General features: G+C 44.1%; 1 protein-coding gene across 1 annotated transcript in view; it reads left to right on the top strand.

Annotated features, from left to right (window-relative positions):
• The window catches only part of POU6F2 (POU class 6 homeobox 2), a 314,537-nt gene that overhangs the window by 286,575 nt on the left and 11,657 nt on the right, over positions 1 to 16,305 (top strand). The window contains exons 6-7 of the mRNA XM_001512057.5: positions 2,292 to 2,495; positions 12,906 to 13,071. Coding sequence (XP_001512107.4) covers positions 2,292 to 2,495; positions 12,906 to 13,071 — 370 coding nt within the window. The remainder of the gene's footprint in view (positions 1 to 2,291; positions 2,496 to 12,905; positions 13,072 to 16,305) is intronic.

Genomic DNA, 16,305 nt, shown 5'->3' with positions numbered 1-16,305 from the left:
GAAGATGCAAATCATTAAGAGCATGACCAAACAAAAATCCAATGAATGGCATGAAAATACCTAGCTATTTTACTGTAGTGCCTGTATGACATCTAATTTCATTTTATGCTTTCAGAGTCAGTAGTGCTTTATTCTCATCTGTGATGTCAAAATTGTGCCTTAGAAATATAGTTGTAAACAATGTGTTAAAGTAGCCTAGGACACGTGCGGAGATTGTGTATGGGGAAGCAGCTTGGCACAGTGGATAGAGAAAGGGCCTGGGAGTCAGAAGGTCATGGGTTCTAGTCCCAGCTCCACTAGTCCCAGCTTGTCTGCTGTGTGGCTGTGGGCAAGTCACTTAGCTTCTCTGTGCCTCAGTTACCTCATCTGTAAAATGGGGATTAAGACTGCGAAGCCCCACGTGGGACATCCTGATTACCTTGTATCTACCCCAGAGCTTATAACAGTGCTTGTCACACAGTAAGCGCTCCACAAATACCATCATTATTATTAGTAATTATCCTTTGGGCCTCGGTTACCTCATCTGTAAAATGGGGATTAAGACGGGGAGTCCCATACGGGACAGGGACTGCGTCCAACCCGATTTGCTTGTATCCACCTCAGTGCTTAGTGCAGTGCCTGGCACATAGTATGCATTTAACAAATACCATCATTCTTATTATAATAATTAATGATAATAATAACTGTGGTATTTATTAAGCGCTGCTGTGGGAGAAAGGAGACAAGTGGCCTGGATGGTAGAACGGGAAGCAGCATGGCGTAGTGGATAGAGCACGGACCTGGAAGTCAGAAGATCATGGGTTCTAATCCCAGCTCTGCCACTTGTCTGCTGTAAGGCCTTGGGCAAATCACTTTACTTCTCTGGGCCTCAGTTACCTCACCTGTAAAATGGGGATTAAGACTGTGAGCCCTATACAGGATAGGGACTGTGTCCAATCCAATTTGCTTGTATCCATCCCAGCGCTTAGTAGGGTGCCTGGAACATAGTAAGTGCTGAACAAATACCCTAATAATTGCTATTATTAGACCATAGTAGAGAATGAAAATAGAATACCAGTACCAACAGCCATCATCTTCAGATATTTGGCGATCTTGTTTTTATATAGTTCTTTCTTCCTCCTGCTCCCATGATTTGTCAATCATTTTTGTCTCTGTCTCCCCAGTGAGATTGTAAGCTCCTTGTGGGCAAGAAATGGGTAGCTTGTCTCCGCTGTGTTCTCCTGAGTGCTTGGTACAGCGTTTCACACTCAGGTGCTCAGAAAATGCCATTGGTTGGTTGATGACAGGTGCAGCTGGTGTCCAATTGGGGTTCATGATTAATAGGGACTCCAGGCAAGCTAGTAAATCCCCTGGTGTAGCTGAAATTTTATGGAACTGTTCTCAATGCTTGGCATCTTTCAAAACTCCATTGTCGGACTCTGGTGAGGGGGCGGGGCGGGAGAAGTGTGTATTTGTATGTACATGTATGTATTCGTGTGAGAGAGAGAGATTATGAAGAGAAAGATGGTCACTTTTACTCCATCTCCACTGGAAGTGGAGGAAATGGCAGCAGGAAGGATTTAGCGTAGACGTAAGGAATAGCTTTCCGATCAGGAGGTTGGTTAAACGTTCAACGGGTTACCGAGAAATCTCACTTTCTTGAGGTCTTTAAAAATCAGATAGATTATTATCCCTCTGGGGTGGTTTTAGTGAAGAGGCCTTTCCGTGGAGACATTTTCTTTCCCAGCTGGACATAAATTACTTTCAGCTTCCCCCTGTGAGGAAACACCAAAAATTTGGGGCCAATTGTTTTATCTATAAGCGTTGCAGAACCGGTCTCAAAAAGCTTTAGGAGTTGCTTCTCTCAGGCACCTCTCTGGAGGCCTTATACGTAATGTATTCTCTTGTGAAAAGTCCCCAGCCGCTCCACCGCTGGTGGTAACAATTCCATCCTAATGTGGAATTGATGTTCTAATAATTGGTCCAATTGACATAACAGACTGAGATGACTGCAGGCCAGTTTTGTTTCGTGGGCAATCAAGAAAGCCTGAGTTTCCCAAACCTAGGCTCTCTTTTTGTTGTGTTTGGATGGCCGAAGAAGGGAGACCCAGATTTCCTTCTCTTAAGCAAATTAGAACGCATTTCCTTACCCGCTTTCTCCCCAGTCACCCACAGAAGGTCCTCACCTACTTGCCGGTTGAGAAGGCAGGTTGGCGGGTACTAGAGTTCAGAGTTGCACAGATATTTTGAGAAGCTCCCGGGCGCCTTGAGCGATGGGAAGATTTTCATTCCTCCTGTCTTGTTTCTTGCAGATTATTGGAACAATTCCGCTGATGCCTAATCCAGTGCCATCCAACCAAGCCGGAGGAGCTCAGGGCCTTCAAGTTCAGCCAATCACGCCACAGTTACTGACCAACGCCCAGGGCCAGATCATCGCTACCGTCATCGGGAATCAAATTTTGCCAGTGATCAACACCCAGGGAATAACACTCTCCCCACTCAAACCAGGCCAACAGGTAAAACGATCGCCATTGGACGTGGACCCTAAAACACCCATCGAGGCGGGCAACGTCGGACTTGAAGTTCCCCCCCGCCCCCTTCCTTTCCTGTCTGGTCTCTAGCAGTGGTGGACATTTCTGATTACTAAACATCAGAAATGAGGAGCAGCAATAGTAGAGACATTCAGTTTCTACTATTTAATGAAGAGGGCAGTTTATCTACGACTGGATGATAGTCCATGCTGAATTTATAACGGTTGATCAGAGGATATTTTCCCTCTAGTTCCCAGGCACTTAATTATAAGAGATGTTTTCTTTCAGCAGAGGGAGAGAAAGAAAAAAGGAAAATATTCATTTCCCTGCTCCAAATTCAGAGCAGGAAGCTAAGTAGAGAGAAAACGCATCCCAACTTCAAATTTACTCTGTTATTGCAGCTGACCATAGATTCCAGAATAGAAGTCCAAAGGATCATCCTTCTGCCGTTATTACCACACATCAAATTCCACCAGGGCCTGTAAGCGGTGCTTAATGTGTCAGGAAAGAGGTGCCAGGGCTTGAGTGATTATGTCATTTTACACTTTTAATCGGGCCCACAGTCCCTAGTTTCTATATTTCAAAGATGCTATTTTTAATTTCTGACATGGTGTTTTTAAATGAAATTATCTGTTAATGTCTACATGGGGTTCTTAATGTATCCACTCTGACTCATAGCTTTTAGGAAGCATAAGAGAGGGGGAGTGCATCCAACAGTTTGGAAATCTAAGTTGTTGTGTGGGTAAGAATGTTCCAGTCGCACAAAACTCAGGTTTATGCAAAACCTCCAAGGAGATGGAGGGTAGAAGCGCTTGGGTTAAGCAGGGCACATTTTGGCTCCCCTTGGGCTGCTCTGTCATAGTTCAATACATTGCATCGTCGGCCAGAACTCCATCTATTTCCGTGTTCAAAGACCCACCAGACAGAGCCGCGCAACCTAAAAGAGTCCGAGGATGGAGCAATTATCCGAGTGATTTATTTTGGGTAGACTGTCCAACTGGGCTGTTCAGGACAACAACAAAAAAATCCACTTTGGAGTCTGAATTGTTCGGTGGGACCTTCTAAATGGAGCAAATCAACTGGATAATGGCTTCACCCTCCACTTCACTTGGGCTGTTTGGTTCCAGCCTGTGTGTCTTCGAATACTGAAATGGATGAAAAAAATGCATATATTTCTAAACACAGTTCCTTGATGAAGAAATTCTGCTTTCCCTACCTTGGCATTTTAATTCAAGGATATCGTTCTGGATCGGGAAATTCCACAAAGGTCTACAGCTGGACATGCAAGTCACGGATTTAGACTTTGAAAATGCGTTTCAGGTTTACAGTGTCTTGGTCCTAGAAAAGGAAAGAGAAGACCTAAGACCTCTAACTAGATAACAAGCCTCAGAATGAAGCAAAACCTTATAACCAGGGGAGATTAGAGGCTCTTTTGGTTTCTCCAGTACTAGGAGAAAGCACGGTAGCATCATATCTTGGGCCCACACTTAATTGTGGGAGTTCTCTATGCTGCTTCGTAGAGAAGCAGCGTGGCTTAATGGAAAGAGCCCGGGCTCGGGAGTCAGAGGTCGTGGGTTGTAATCCCAGCTCTGCCACTTGTCAGCTGTGTGACTGTGGGCAAGTCACTTAACTTCTCTGGGCCTCAGTTACCTCATCTGTAAAATGGGGATGAAGACTGTGAGCCCCAGGTGGGACAACCTGATGACCTTGTATCTCCCCCAGCGCTTAGAACAGTGCTTGGCACATAGTAAGCGCTTAATAAATACCAACATTTATTTATTTATGACACCACAAGAGGATTGGACAAACTTGAGAATCCAGTTGCCCTTACTGGCCTGTTTCCTCTGGAAGAGTACTTTCAGTCTCCCCCCTCAGGGACCAAAGCTTTCGTTTTTAAATATTGACCAGCTTTCGTTGAGTGCAGGTGGGACTGAATCGCAACCCATTCCGGCTTCCCTCCGTCTGCCCTCCCTGGCAGCTCAGCCCTCCGATATTGCCCAATTGAAGAGACACTGGAGGAAGGGGTACGGGCCAAGCTGTTCCCTCCAGAGTCCACAGATGGCTCGTGGCTTGCCGTCACCCAACTTGATCTCTGGGACTGAACAGATGCCGTGAAGTGGAAATGGAGGCTGATTTCATTTGTTAAGCTCCCTGGGGACGGATCTGGCCAAAGACATCTTTGAGGACCCCATAAATCCTTTCAATCTCTTAGCGACCCGGACTTGGGCCAGTTCTGATCAGAGGGCCTGCTTTGGGCCTGCTTTGACCTTTTGAAAGGATCTGCCCACGGGTGTTATAATAAAAATATTTGTTGATGGTATGCGTTAGGCACTTACTCTGTGTCAAGCACTGTTCGAAGTACTTGGGTAGATATAAACTAATCAGGTTTGACACTGTTCCTGTCCCACATGGGGCTCACCATCTTAATTCCCATTTTAAAGATGAGGTAATTGAGGCACAGAGAAGTGAAGTGACTTGCCCAAGGTCACAGAGCAGACAGGTGGCGGATGGGGATTAGAACCCAGGTCCTTCTGACTCCCAGGCCCAGCCCTATCCACTAGGCCATACCGCTTCTATAGCATTCCAGTTTAGTTTTCATTCAATTCCAAATATTGCCTGCCTTGTTTGCAGATTTGAATTCAACAACTCCCTACTCACTTCCTGGTTAGCAGAAAAACAATCTTTTTTTTTTCTCTCCTGGCTATGAAGGTGCTACTAATAAGCATTTTTACCTTTGTAGGATTCTCAGTGGTAAGTACATCATCTCCTCCGCAATAACTCACATCAGATCCATCAATAACCATGGAATATAACTGATGAAGTGAAAGGTTACGTTTGAGCTCTTCAAAGGGTGCTTAAAAATAAATTATTTTTTTTCCCCTAAATACTTGGCACAGTTAAAAAGAATGTAAGAAGGGGCTCAGATTTCTTCCTCACTCACATGTTTTGGTGTCCTGACATCCTCCTAGAAAAAGAAAAAGTCAAGGCTTTCTGGCGCAGAGGCCTGGAAGGTAGTTTTGAGCTGTTTAATCTTCCTGTTGTTGATCACATCCACTGCCGAGGTAACAACTCTGAAACTTTCTCTGGATCTTTCATCAGTCTGAGTCATAGTCACCTAGCTTATCTTTTTCCTCTTGGGTTTTCCTTAGACTGGCTTTCATCCGTGTATACAGAAATCAGGCTAGGAAAAAAGATGGAACAATTTAATTTAAAAAAAAAATCTTCCAAGACTGACGAAGAGAGAACTTATTCTAATAAGACCACCTCGGTTCCGATTCAGGGCTCAGTCTTGGGTTGGAAATTGTCACGTAGGTTCATCATCTCCCATTGAGGGCTCCTAAGTCCCCGTGAGATGGGCAGGGGCGTGGCCTAGTGAAAAGAGCTTGGGGCCTGGGAGTCAGAGGACCTGAGTTCTAATTCTGACTCTACCACATTATAATAATAGTAACAATGATACTAATTGTGATATTTAAGTGCCCACCCTGTGCCAAACACTGGATTAAGCACCGGGGTAGGTACCAGATCACCAGGTCCCACCTGTGGCTCACAGTCTAAGTAGGAGGGAGTACAGGTATTGAATCCCCATTTTGCAGATGAGGCAACTGAGGCTCAGAGAAGTATAGTGACTTTCCCAAGGTCACACAGCAGACAAGTGGCAGAACCGGGATTGGAACCCAGGTCCTCTGACTCTCAGTCCCTTGCTCTTTCCACTAGGCCGTGCAGCTTCTTGTCTTCTTTGTGACCTTGGGCAAGTCTTGGGATGTGATTCTCTCTTCGGGTGTGGAAGCGGTCCCGCGTTCAAATCGTGAGTCGAGCCCTTGGAATTTTCGAGAAGCAGCTTAGCCTAGTGGAAGGAGCACGGGCCTGGAAGTCAGAAGATGTGGGTTCTCATCCCGACTTTGCCACATTTCTGCTGTGTGACCTTGGGCAGGTCACTTAACTTTTCTGGGCCTCAGTTACCTCATCTGTAAAATGGGAACTAAGACTGTGAACCCCATGTGGGGCAGGGATTGGTACAGAACAGTACTCGGCATTTAGTAAGCACTTAACAAATACCAAAATTATTGTTAGTATTAAGTCACTTCCCTGTACCAAAGTTATCTCATCTGTAAAATGGGGATTCGATACATATTCTTCCTCACCCTACTTAGGCTGTGTGCCCCCTGTGGGACTGTGTTAACCTGATTATCTTGTAACTACCCCAGCACTAAGAGTTCAGTGCTATGTACTAAGCATCTCAGAAGTACCATAAAAATAATTTTTAAAAAGAAGCAAAGGGAGTAGCGTTCCACAGTTAACTTTCCAGGATATATTTCTCACTTCCCTGGGCTGATGCTGTGGTCTCCCACCTCTGTTTCTTTTTTTTTTTTTTTGCATTCTCTCTCTCTGCCCTCTCTCCTACTCTCGTTTTGTCCTCTCTTCATTTTTCTTCTAATATTATCAGGAGAATGCCTGCCTTCCTAGCTGCAGCAATCCCAAATCCTAGCTTTTATCTCTCACCCCTTTCTTCTTAATCATCCAGTCAAGAGATTATCAATCAATCGTTTTTATTGAGCACTTACTGTGTGCAGAGCACAGTACTAAGCACTTGGAGGATACACGAGGGAGCAGCGGGGTGTAGTGGATAGAACTTGAACCTGGGAGTCAAAAGGTCATGAGTTCTAATCCTGGCTCTGCCAACTGTCTGCTGACCTTGGATAAGTCACTTCACTTCTCTGGACCCCAGTTCCCTCATCTGTAAAATAGGGGTTGAGATTCCAAGCCCCGCATGGAAGAAGGGACTGTGTCCAAATCGATTTGCTTGTATCCACCCTAGCGATTAGCACAGTGCCTGGCACATGGTAAGTACTGAACAAATGCCATTATTATTACTAATATTACAATATAATAGGGTTGGTAGACATGTTCCCTGCCCACGATGACCTTACAGGCTACAGTCTCTGGTCCAAGGTTCTGATGATCCCTTTCCTTTTGCCCATATTCAGTCTTGAGGAATCTATTAAACAGGGGGTACTAGTTAGTCTTTGTCCCACCAATATATATCAATGATCAAGAATAGTCAATTAATTAGTAGCATTTATTGAGCACCTACTGTGGACAGAGCACTGCACTAAGCGCTTGGAAAGTACAATTCGGCAACAGATAGAGACAATCCCTACCCAACGACAACTACAGCATTTATTAAACATTTCCTATGTACAAAGTGCTAGGGTAGGTATAAAGTTATCAGATCAGATTCAGTCCCTGACCCACACAGGGCTCACGGTCTATTTTATCCTCATTTTACAGAAGAAATTAAGAGATATTAAGTGATCTCTCCCAGCGGGTCATTGGCAAAGCTGGGACTCGAATCTGAATCTCTTTTCATCCAGGCCTATGTTCTTTCTACTAGTTAGTTGGCGCAGAAGTGCTGAAGGGGAAATTTGGAGGAGTAGAACCTCAAGCAGGAGAGATTAGTCCTGGAGGACTTCCTGGTGGAGATGTGATTTCAGAAGGTATTTGAAGATGGGGAGAACTCTCTTCACATGGATTTGAAGCAGTGTACCTTAGTGGAAAGAGCACAGATTTAGGAGTCAGAGGATGTAGGTTCTAATACCGACTCCACCTGTCTGCTCTGTGACCTTGGGCTAGTCACTTCTCTGTGCCTCAGTTACCTCATCTGTAAAATGGGGATTAGGATTGTGAGCCCCATGTGGGACAACCTGATTAACTTGTATCTAGACCAGCGCTTAGAACAATGCTTGGAACATAGTAAGTGCTCAACAAATACCACAATAATTATTATTATTATTAGCGACAAACTAGAAGTTTCCGTTGGCTCGCTTATAGGGTTTGTGTAGACCGAATGTGCTACATTAATCTTTACTCCCATGGTCGAAGGGTGGTATACAGCAACGAATCAGCGAATGGTATTTATTGAATGCTTAATGTGTGCAGAGCACTGTGCTAACAAAAAGCGACAACAAAAAACTAAGCGCCTGGGAGAGTAAAGTACAACAGAGTTGGTAGAAACAGACCCTGCCAACAACAACCCTGTTAACAATGAACTCCCTGGCTCCAGTCTCTCCCCTCTCTCATCTGTATTTCTCTCTGCTGCCCATCTGCACCTGTCTCCTCATTTCTCCAAGTCCCTCATCGGTTGCTCATCTGGACATCAAGCAGAAACCCCCGATCCAATCAGCTCTCTCTCTTCTACTCATCCATTCTCTTCTCCCGCTGAACCCCAGCCCACACTTTTTTCTTCTTCTCAAGTTCACTTACTGTGTCTCTATCAACTCTCCTACTGTCAATCTAGGAGAAACGATAGAGAGAAAGGCTATGTAGATAAGTGCTGCGGGACGGAGGGTGGGTGAATACCACGTAGGGCGGGCGGGGGGAATATCAAGTGCTTAGAAAGTATAGATTCAAGTGCAGAGGTGACACAGAGGGGAGGGTGGGTTGGGGAAATGGGGGTTTAATCAGGGAAGGCTTCTTGGAGGAGATGTGATTTTAGGAGGGTTTTGAATATAGGGAGAGTGGTGGGTCTGCAGCATATGAAGGGGGAGATTGTAATCTCCTCGAGGACAGGATTTGTGCATTCTAGTTCTGGAGTACTCTCCTAAGTGCTTAGTTGAGTGCTCTGCCTACACTAGGAACCCAATAATTACTAAAAATTGATAGATTGATAGGAAAATGGCTGGGAGGCAGTCTCAAATTGTCCAAAGTCACGTGGCCTTCAGTAGGGATTGGCTTTTAACAGATGAAGCTGAGTCTCCAGCTGGAGCCCTCACCAATCTAACACTGACAATTACTCTCCCCCACTTCAAAGACTAATTGAAGGCACATCTCTTCCAAGAGGCTTTCCCTAAATAGGCCCTCTTTTCCTTTTCTTCAACTCCTTTCTGCGTCACCTTGACCTGTTCCCTTTATTCCTCTCCCCCTCCCAAACCCACAACACTCATGTACATATTTGTAATTTATTTATTTATATTAGTGTCCCTCTCCCCCTCTAGACTGTAAGCATGTTGTGGCCAGGGACTATGTCTGTTATATTGTTATAGTGTACTCTCCCAACCGCTTAGTACAGTGCTCTTACACACAGTGAGTGCTCAATAAATATGATTGCCTGAATGACTGACAGGGTGGTGAGCTCTTTAATGCAGTCTCTCAGTTGGACACATGACACGTGGATTCCCGGAACAAGCTGTGAATTGACACTGTCTGTGGGCAGTGGGAGGCAATGGCCACTGGCAGACCAGCCAGGCAAGTGAAAGTCAAAAGGAGCCGCTCTTTCATTCAATAGTATTTATTGAGCGCTTACTATGTGCTCTTTCTGAGCAGACGCTTCCAGAAGGTTGGGCTACTGAGAGGCAGATTAAAAGAAATGCTGCCACGAGGCAAGCACATCAGCACCACACACACACACACACACAAAACCCCATAGAATGGATTTAATTGTATTTACTGATTGCTTACTATAAGCAAAACACTGTACTAAGCACTTGTGAGAGTACGCGTGGCTCAGTGGAAAGAGCCCGGGCTTGGGAGTCAGAGGTCATCGGTTCGAATCCCAGTCAGCTGTGTGACTGTGGGCAAGTCACTTCACTTCTCTGTGCCTCAGTGATCTCATCTGTAAAATGGGGAGGAAGACTGTGAGCCCCACGTGGGACAATCTGATTACTCTGTATCTCCCCCAGTGCTTAGAACAGTGCTCTGCACATAGTAAGCGCTTAGCAAATACCAACATTATTATTATTATTACTATATAACAGTATAACAGACACATTCCCTTTCCACAGTGAGCTTACAGTCTAGAGAGGGGGACAGACATTAATATGAATAAATTCATTACAGATTTGTACATAAGTGCTGTGGGTGGATGGATTGGTTAGATGGATGTTGGATTTGCAATTTTTTTTTTAGTAACAGCCACATGCATGAATAACAATTCATCATCAGTAGCATCATCTTAGAAAATGAAGGACTTTTTTCTGGTATTTGTTAAGTGCTTACTATGTGTCAGACACCTTACTAAGTGCTGGGGTAGATATATCCTAATCAGGTTGAACACAGTCCATGTCCCACATGGGACTCTCAGTCTTAATCCCCATTTTACAGATGAGGTAACTGAGGCCCAGAAAAGTAAAGTGACTTGTCCAAGGTCACAGGGCAGACGAGGGGTGGATCTGGGATTAGAACCCAGGTCCTTCTGACTCCCAGGCCCATGCATTTTCCACTAGGCCACATTGCTTCATCTTCATCATTGTTTCATCTCTCTCCAAATCTCTTTCTTTCTCTCTCAAAAATACCTTTGTCCTGTGAAGGCTCAACCTCCAGTATTTTCTGCCCAGTTTCCTCTGAGCTTCTCGCTGGAGGCAGGGCAGGAATTATAAACATTTTCTGATGACAGAGATCACCGGACCGTAGAGAGAAGAATACATGCAAATTTGTTGAAATGATGTTTAGCTTGATGTGTCCCCATTTCTTGTGTGACTTATTCCTCTGCCAACCCAGGGATTTCCATGCACCATTGTAAGCTTACAGGTGACTTTGGGGGACGATTAAAAGTTAAAGAGTTGGTACATCATCTGCCCTTTCGATAGCTTTTGTCTAGAAAGTTCCCACCCTATATGCTAAAAGGAAAAACATTTTTATTGTTCCTCATCCAGCACCTGATGTATTTTAAGAAGATGTTTCTATTTCCTTTTATGTGCCCTGTAAATTGCATTTCATTTCACGTATCTGCTTTTCTGACTCTACCTCTACAATTCTTCACACTTTTTCGCTCTACTCTTTCGTGCTGCTGCCTAATTTCATCTGGGTTAGCCTTCCCCTTTGGGTTTCAGGGCCGTTCACATCTCGAATGTTTCAGCCGACCCTTGTTCAACTATGAACCTCAAGTATTTGAGATTGCCGCTGCTCAGTCGGTATCTGAGAAGCAATATATTTCAAGAGGAGTTGTTGGGTGTTTCGCTTATTTGAATGGAAGGCTTCTTTAGATTTAGTTCAGGCATATTCAAATTCAGTACTTCCTTTTGGCAAGGAAGGCTAACCAGGCCCATTCACCATTTCACAAAGTTATCTTCCTCTGAATATTAAACACCGGAGTCTCGATCAAATGCATTTCAGTGTCTGCTTTCTCTTAATTATCGTATTCATGAGTGTCAACGGGCTTTTGCATTCCACATGAGTGTTATGAGACCAGAGAAAGGGCTAAATTCTTTTTTTGCAGATAGACAAAATTTTCACATGGGTTATCATTGCATCCTGACCTGTCATAGTTCTGTGGGGTTTGCCCTGTGTCCTTCTTCAAAGGTTCTTTTTAGAAGAGCAAGACTGTGAAGACCGCCCAGTGGTTTGGCCACTCGTACTTCTGACCAATAACTGAATTTAGAAGAAGAAACAGATGATCAGAGGTGGCGGTTTGCTTGCAAATACAAGCCGAACTTAATTTAGTAAATGAAAAAGAGATTTCATCTTCAGCCTTTATTGGTGTCCCACAGAAGAAAGAATTTGCTGGATTAAAATGTTAATTTTGTGCTCAGAGGATGGAACGCAGCCATATGTTGCTGAGCTAATTACATTTGGCATATGCTGGGAGCATAATAATTAGGATTTCAGCACTGACTATTAATGTCTTTGGATTATGAGCGACTCTGAATTTTTAGTGTTGAAGATCAACTAAAAGGGCCTGTAAATCCAGCTAAGTGTAATATAAAGACTCTACCTCCCACCATCCTATTATGGAGTTTAACCTTCTTTTTTACCTGACGGGAAAGCCTGTCGGCCTTCTAATTACTGTGTAGTAGACCTCCTCCCCTGCCTCAGAACAAGATTTTCCTCCTTGCTGGATGTTCCTTAGTCAGTGGTGTCAGAAGGCTGTCACCTCACCAACAGCCCCTACATCCAATGCCCATTCTAACCTGAGTTTCACAGGAAGCCTTGGTCTGAGGCTTTTAGTTCACCCTCTTGGGTTCTCCAGAAGGATGTGGGTTCTATCTAGACAGATTTGAAAACACCTTTAGTCTCCTCGGGTTCTGTGGAAAGTAGAAGGATCATTTCAGGAGCCCGCTTTGGCTAAGGACGTAAGAAAACTTCGGATGCCGCTGACCTAGTTTGGTTGCCAAGCACCGCACAAAATATAAAGCGCTAAGAAAAATCCCCGCGATTTACCAGAGAATCAACCGGTCGCGTTTACTAAGTGCCTATTGGGTGCTGAGCACTGCACTGAACCCTTGGGAGCAGGTAAAACACATAGCCTCTGCTCTCAAGAGTTTTTCCTTTAACATTATCTGATCTAATGTAAGTCCTCAGAAGAGAAAACTGAGGGGCTTTGTGTCACAGGTCAACGTTTTTCGTGTCCGAGATAGGTTTGGATTTTCTAAATTGTCACTTTCTTACGTTTTCAACATGTAGCTTCACCAGCCTTCCCAGACGCCAGTGGGTCAAGGGGCCCAAGCCAACCTTCTGCATTTGGCTCACAGTCAAGCATCTATGTCTCAAAGCCCCGTTCGTCAAGCTTCCTCTTCTTCCTCCTCATCCTCCTCCTCTTCAGCTTTGAGTGTTGGCCAGTTAGTCAGCAGTAAGTATCTCTCCTGGCTCTGTTTATTGCATCTGTTTGCCTCCCTGTTGCTTATCCGCCTGGTTTCTCTGTCTCTCGACTGTGTAAGGAAGCGTCTGCTCCTTGTAGAAAATTTCCTAGATTGTCTCAATCCGGTGGTCTGCGGGGAGAAAGGGAGGAACCTGTGTTTCCAAGGAGACTGCAACCTGAAAAAATATAGACTCCTCAGAGCTGTCATGGTCTATACCTTTCCACTTTCCAAGAAGCTGTGAGCCTGTCCTTTCCCACCACCAGCAAATAGATTAAATAACATGTAAGCCACCCCATGTGACCAAAACAGTCCCTTGTTCTGAGTTCCAAGTTTTTTCCTCTGGTTGTTATGCCCCATGCAATGAGAAACAGTGTGGTCTAGTGGATAGAGCACGGGGAGTCAGTAGGACCTGGGTTCTAATCCTGGCTCTGCCACATGTCTTCTGGGTGACCTTGGGCAAGTTATTTCTTGTCTTTTTGCCATAATTGCCTCATTTATAAAATGGGGATTAAACCTGTGAGCCCTAGGACCGTGTCCGACCTGATTAGCTTGTATCTACCTCCAGCGCTTAATACAGTGCATGACCCATAGTAAGCACTTAAAAAATACCATTAAAAAAAGAAAAGAAAAAATGCTGTTTTCTAAGTAAATATCAGTGGCAATAGATGTGCTGATGTTAGCTGATAACATATAAAACACCACCTTATATTGGGTAGGTTTTTTTTATGGCATTTATTAATCACTTTCTGTGTGCCAGGCTCTGTATTAAGTGCTGGGGTAGATGCAAGCTAGTCAGGTTGGAAATAGTTCATGCCCACCAAGGGGCTCACGGTCTTAATTCACATTTAACAGATGAGGTAACTGAGGCACGGAGTGGAGTGACATGCCCAAGGTTACAGAGCCAAGTGGTAGAGCTGGGATTAGAACCCCAGTAGTTCTGAAAGGATGTACGTTAGAAATTAAGTAGATAAAATCAATAGCTGCCCAGGGAAGATTTTTAATTAAAATTTTAATTTAAATTAAATTTTTATTCCCCCCACTCCTGAGACTGTACGTTCTGTGGGAAATGGTGCCTGTCCTGATAATATCAGTGACTCCTCTTTATTGTACCTCTTACCCAGTTGTTGTAAGAATAACAATGATAACATCTGTAGCATTTGTTAAATGCTTATTGTGTGCCAAGCCCTGTACTAAGTGCTGTGGGAGGTTAACTATAAAGTAGATTGGACACAATTTCCCTCCCTCATGGGCCTCGTAAATTAAGAGGGAGGGAATCCCCACTTTACAGGTGAGAAAACTGAGGCCCAAAGATGCTAAGGGACTCCCCCAAGATCACCCAGCGGGCCAGTGGCGGTGCTGGGCCTAGAACCCAGGTCTCATGACTCCTAGATCCATATTCTTTCCACTAAGCCATGCACTATGTATTCCTTAACCAGTTTTTAATCCACAAATTATGGGAAAGACTATTTTGCAGGATGAAAGCCTTTAGAATAAACTGCACTTACAATGTTAATGCCTAAAAATTTGAGCCAACTTTGTGAAGGGATAGGAGTTGCTGAGCGGGGAAACATTTGTTCTTTCCGGAAATCAAGCACCTCTCTGGAATTCTTTACATACTGGGCCAGTTTAGTCTCTTATCTGATTTGAGAGTCACCCAGGAGCTGTCTTGGTTCTTACTTATTGGCCTTGGGCCACCTCATTGTACTTGAACAGCACTTTGGAAGTCTCATTCACAACACTCAGATAGTTTATCCTAATGACTTTTGATTAGATTAAAAATGGGTTAGAAAACACTAAATATTTTTCCAGATGACTACCTAGACTATGAACGCTATTAGGGATGGACACTGGGTCCAACCTTATTATTTTGTGTCTACCCCACGCTTAGTACAGAGAAGTAGCATGGCTCAGTGGAAGGAGCCTGGGCTTGGGAGTCAGAGGTCACGGGTTCGAATCCCGGCTCTGCCTCTTGTCAGCTGTATGACTTTGGGCAAGTCACTTAAATTCTCTGTGCCTCAGTTACCTCATCTGTGAAATGAGGATGAAGTCGGTGAGCCCCACATGGGACAACCTGATTACCCTGTATCTACCCCAGCGCCTAGAACAGTGCTCTGCACATAATAAGCGCTTAACAAATACCAACATTATTATTACTACAGTGCTTGGCACAGCGTTTAAGCTTAATAGATACCATTATAGTTATTATTATTAGTGTTCTGTGGCTTTTCTGTGGTGATTATTGATCAGTTTATGCTTAAATATAAACATATGTATTTGGATGTAATGGGAGATGGACGTATTAGTCCACTTTTGGTGAGGCATGACCATCATATTCAAGGTCTCAGAATTGGCAGCGTGTCCCACATGGACACACATCATTTCGTGTTCAACCCTGTTTATTCTTCATTGCCAGACTAAAAAATCTGTTTTACACCAGGTTTCCTACACTTTGCTTAGGAGACAAGTCAAGAAAGCTGACTAGCCAAAAAGTGTCTTTCACTAAACATATTCATTATAAACCTACTTTACAAAAAAATACTCTTCCTCAGATTCTCTCCTGATCTTCAAACTTGTGCCTGTCAGCTTCATGCCACCACTAATGAGCATCACCTTGGAAATCGAGGGGCTCAGGCTTTCTCAGGGAAATAGAAAGCAAACTCTAAACAATGCATACTACTGCAGGAAACACCTAGTAAAAGCAGTGCAATTATATTTTAAAGGGGAGTTTCTTCATCCTTGTCATGCCAGGGAGTTCCAAGAAGGGAGCGATTCTATATTTCGGATACCATGTCGAGGATGAAAATGGGGAGGACCTTGCAGGTTGAGCCTTTTCTCATTTTCTTTCTTCCACAGATTTAGCACATACTGGTATTTGTTTTTCTACTCATCAACCTTTTTCCAGGCTTTTAGGAAAGTAAGCCTTTGGATGGCCAGAGGCAGGAATTTTCTAGAACCGTTCAGACTTTGAGGACAGCTTTGCACAGATACTTAATTTACTTAGTGGGTGTGTGCGATTTACCGTGGTAGGGTTACTCGCTGCACCCTAATCTCAGCTGAATCTCAATCAGTTTTGCACAATTGTGGACGTGACAAGATGTGACTCAATGCAAAGTGACATGGCTTATGGAGGCAGGAACAGCAGAACTCTAATGTTTATTAAAACAGAACGTGGGTGACAGGCACAGCCCAGACAACATAGAAATATCGCCAACCTACAGACCACG

This window comes from Ornithorhynchus anatinus, chromosome 8 (assembly GCF_004115215.2).
Source record: "Ornithorhynchus anatinus isolate Pmale09 chromosome 8, mOrnAna1.pri.v4, whole genome shotgun sequence".
NCBI lineage: Eukaryota > Metazoa > Chordata > Mammalia > Monotremata > Ornithorhynchidae > Ornithorhynchus > Ornithorhynchus anatinus.
This window is presented reverse-complemented; position numbering and strand designations above follow the sequence as displayed.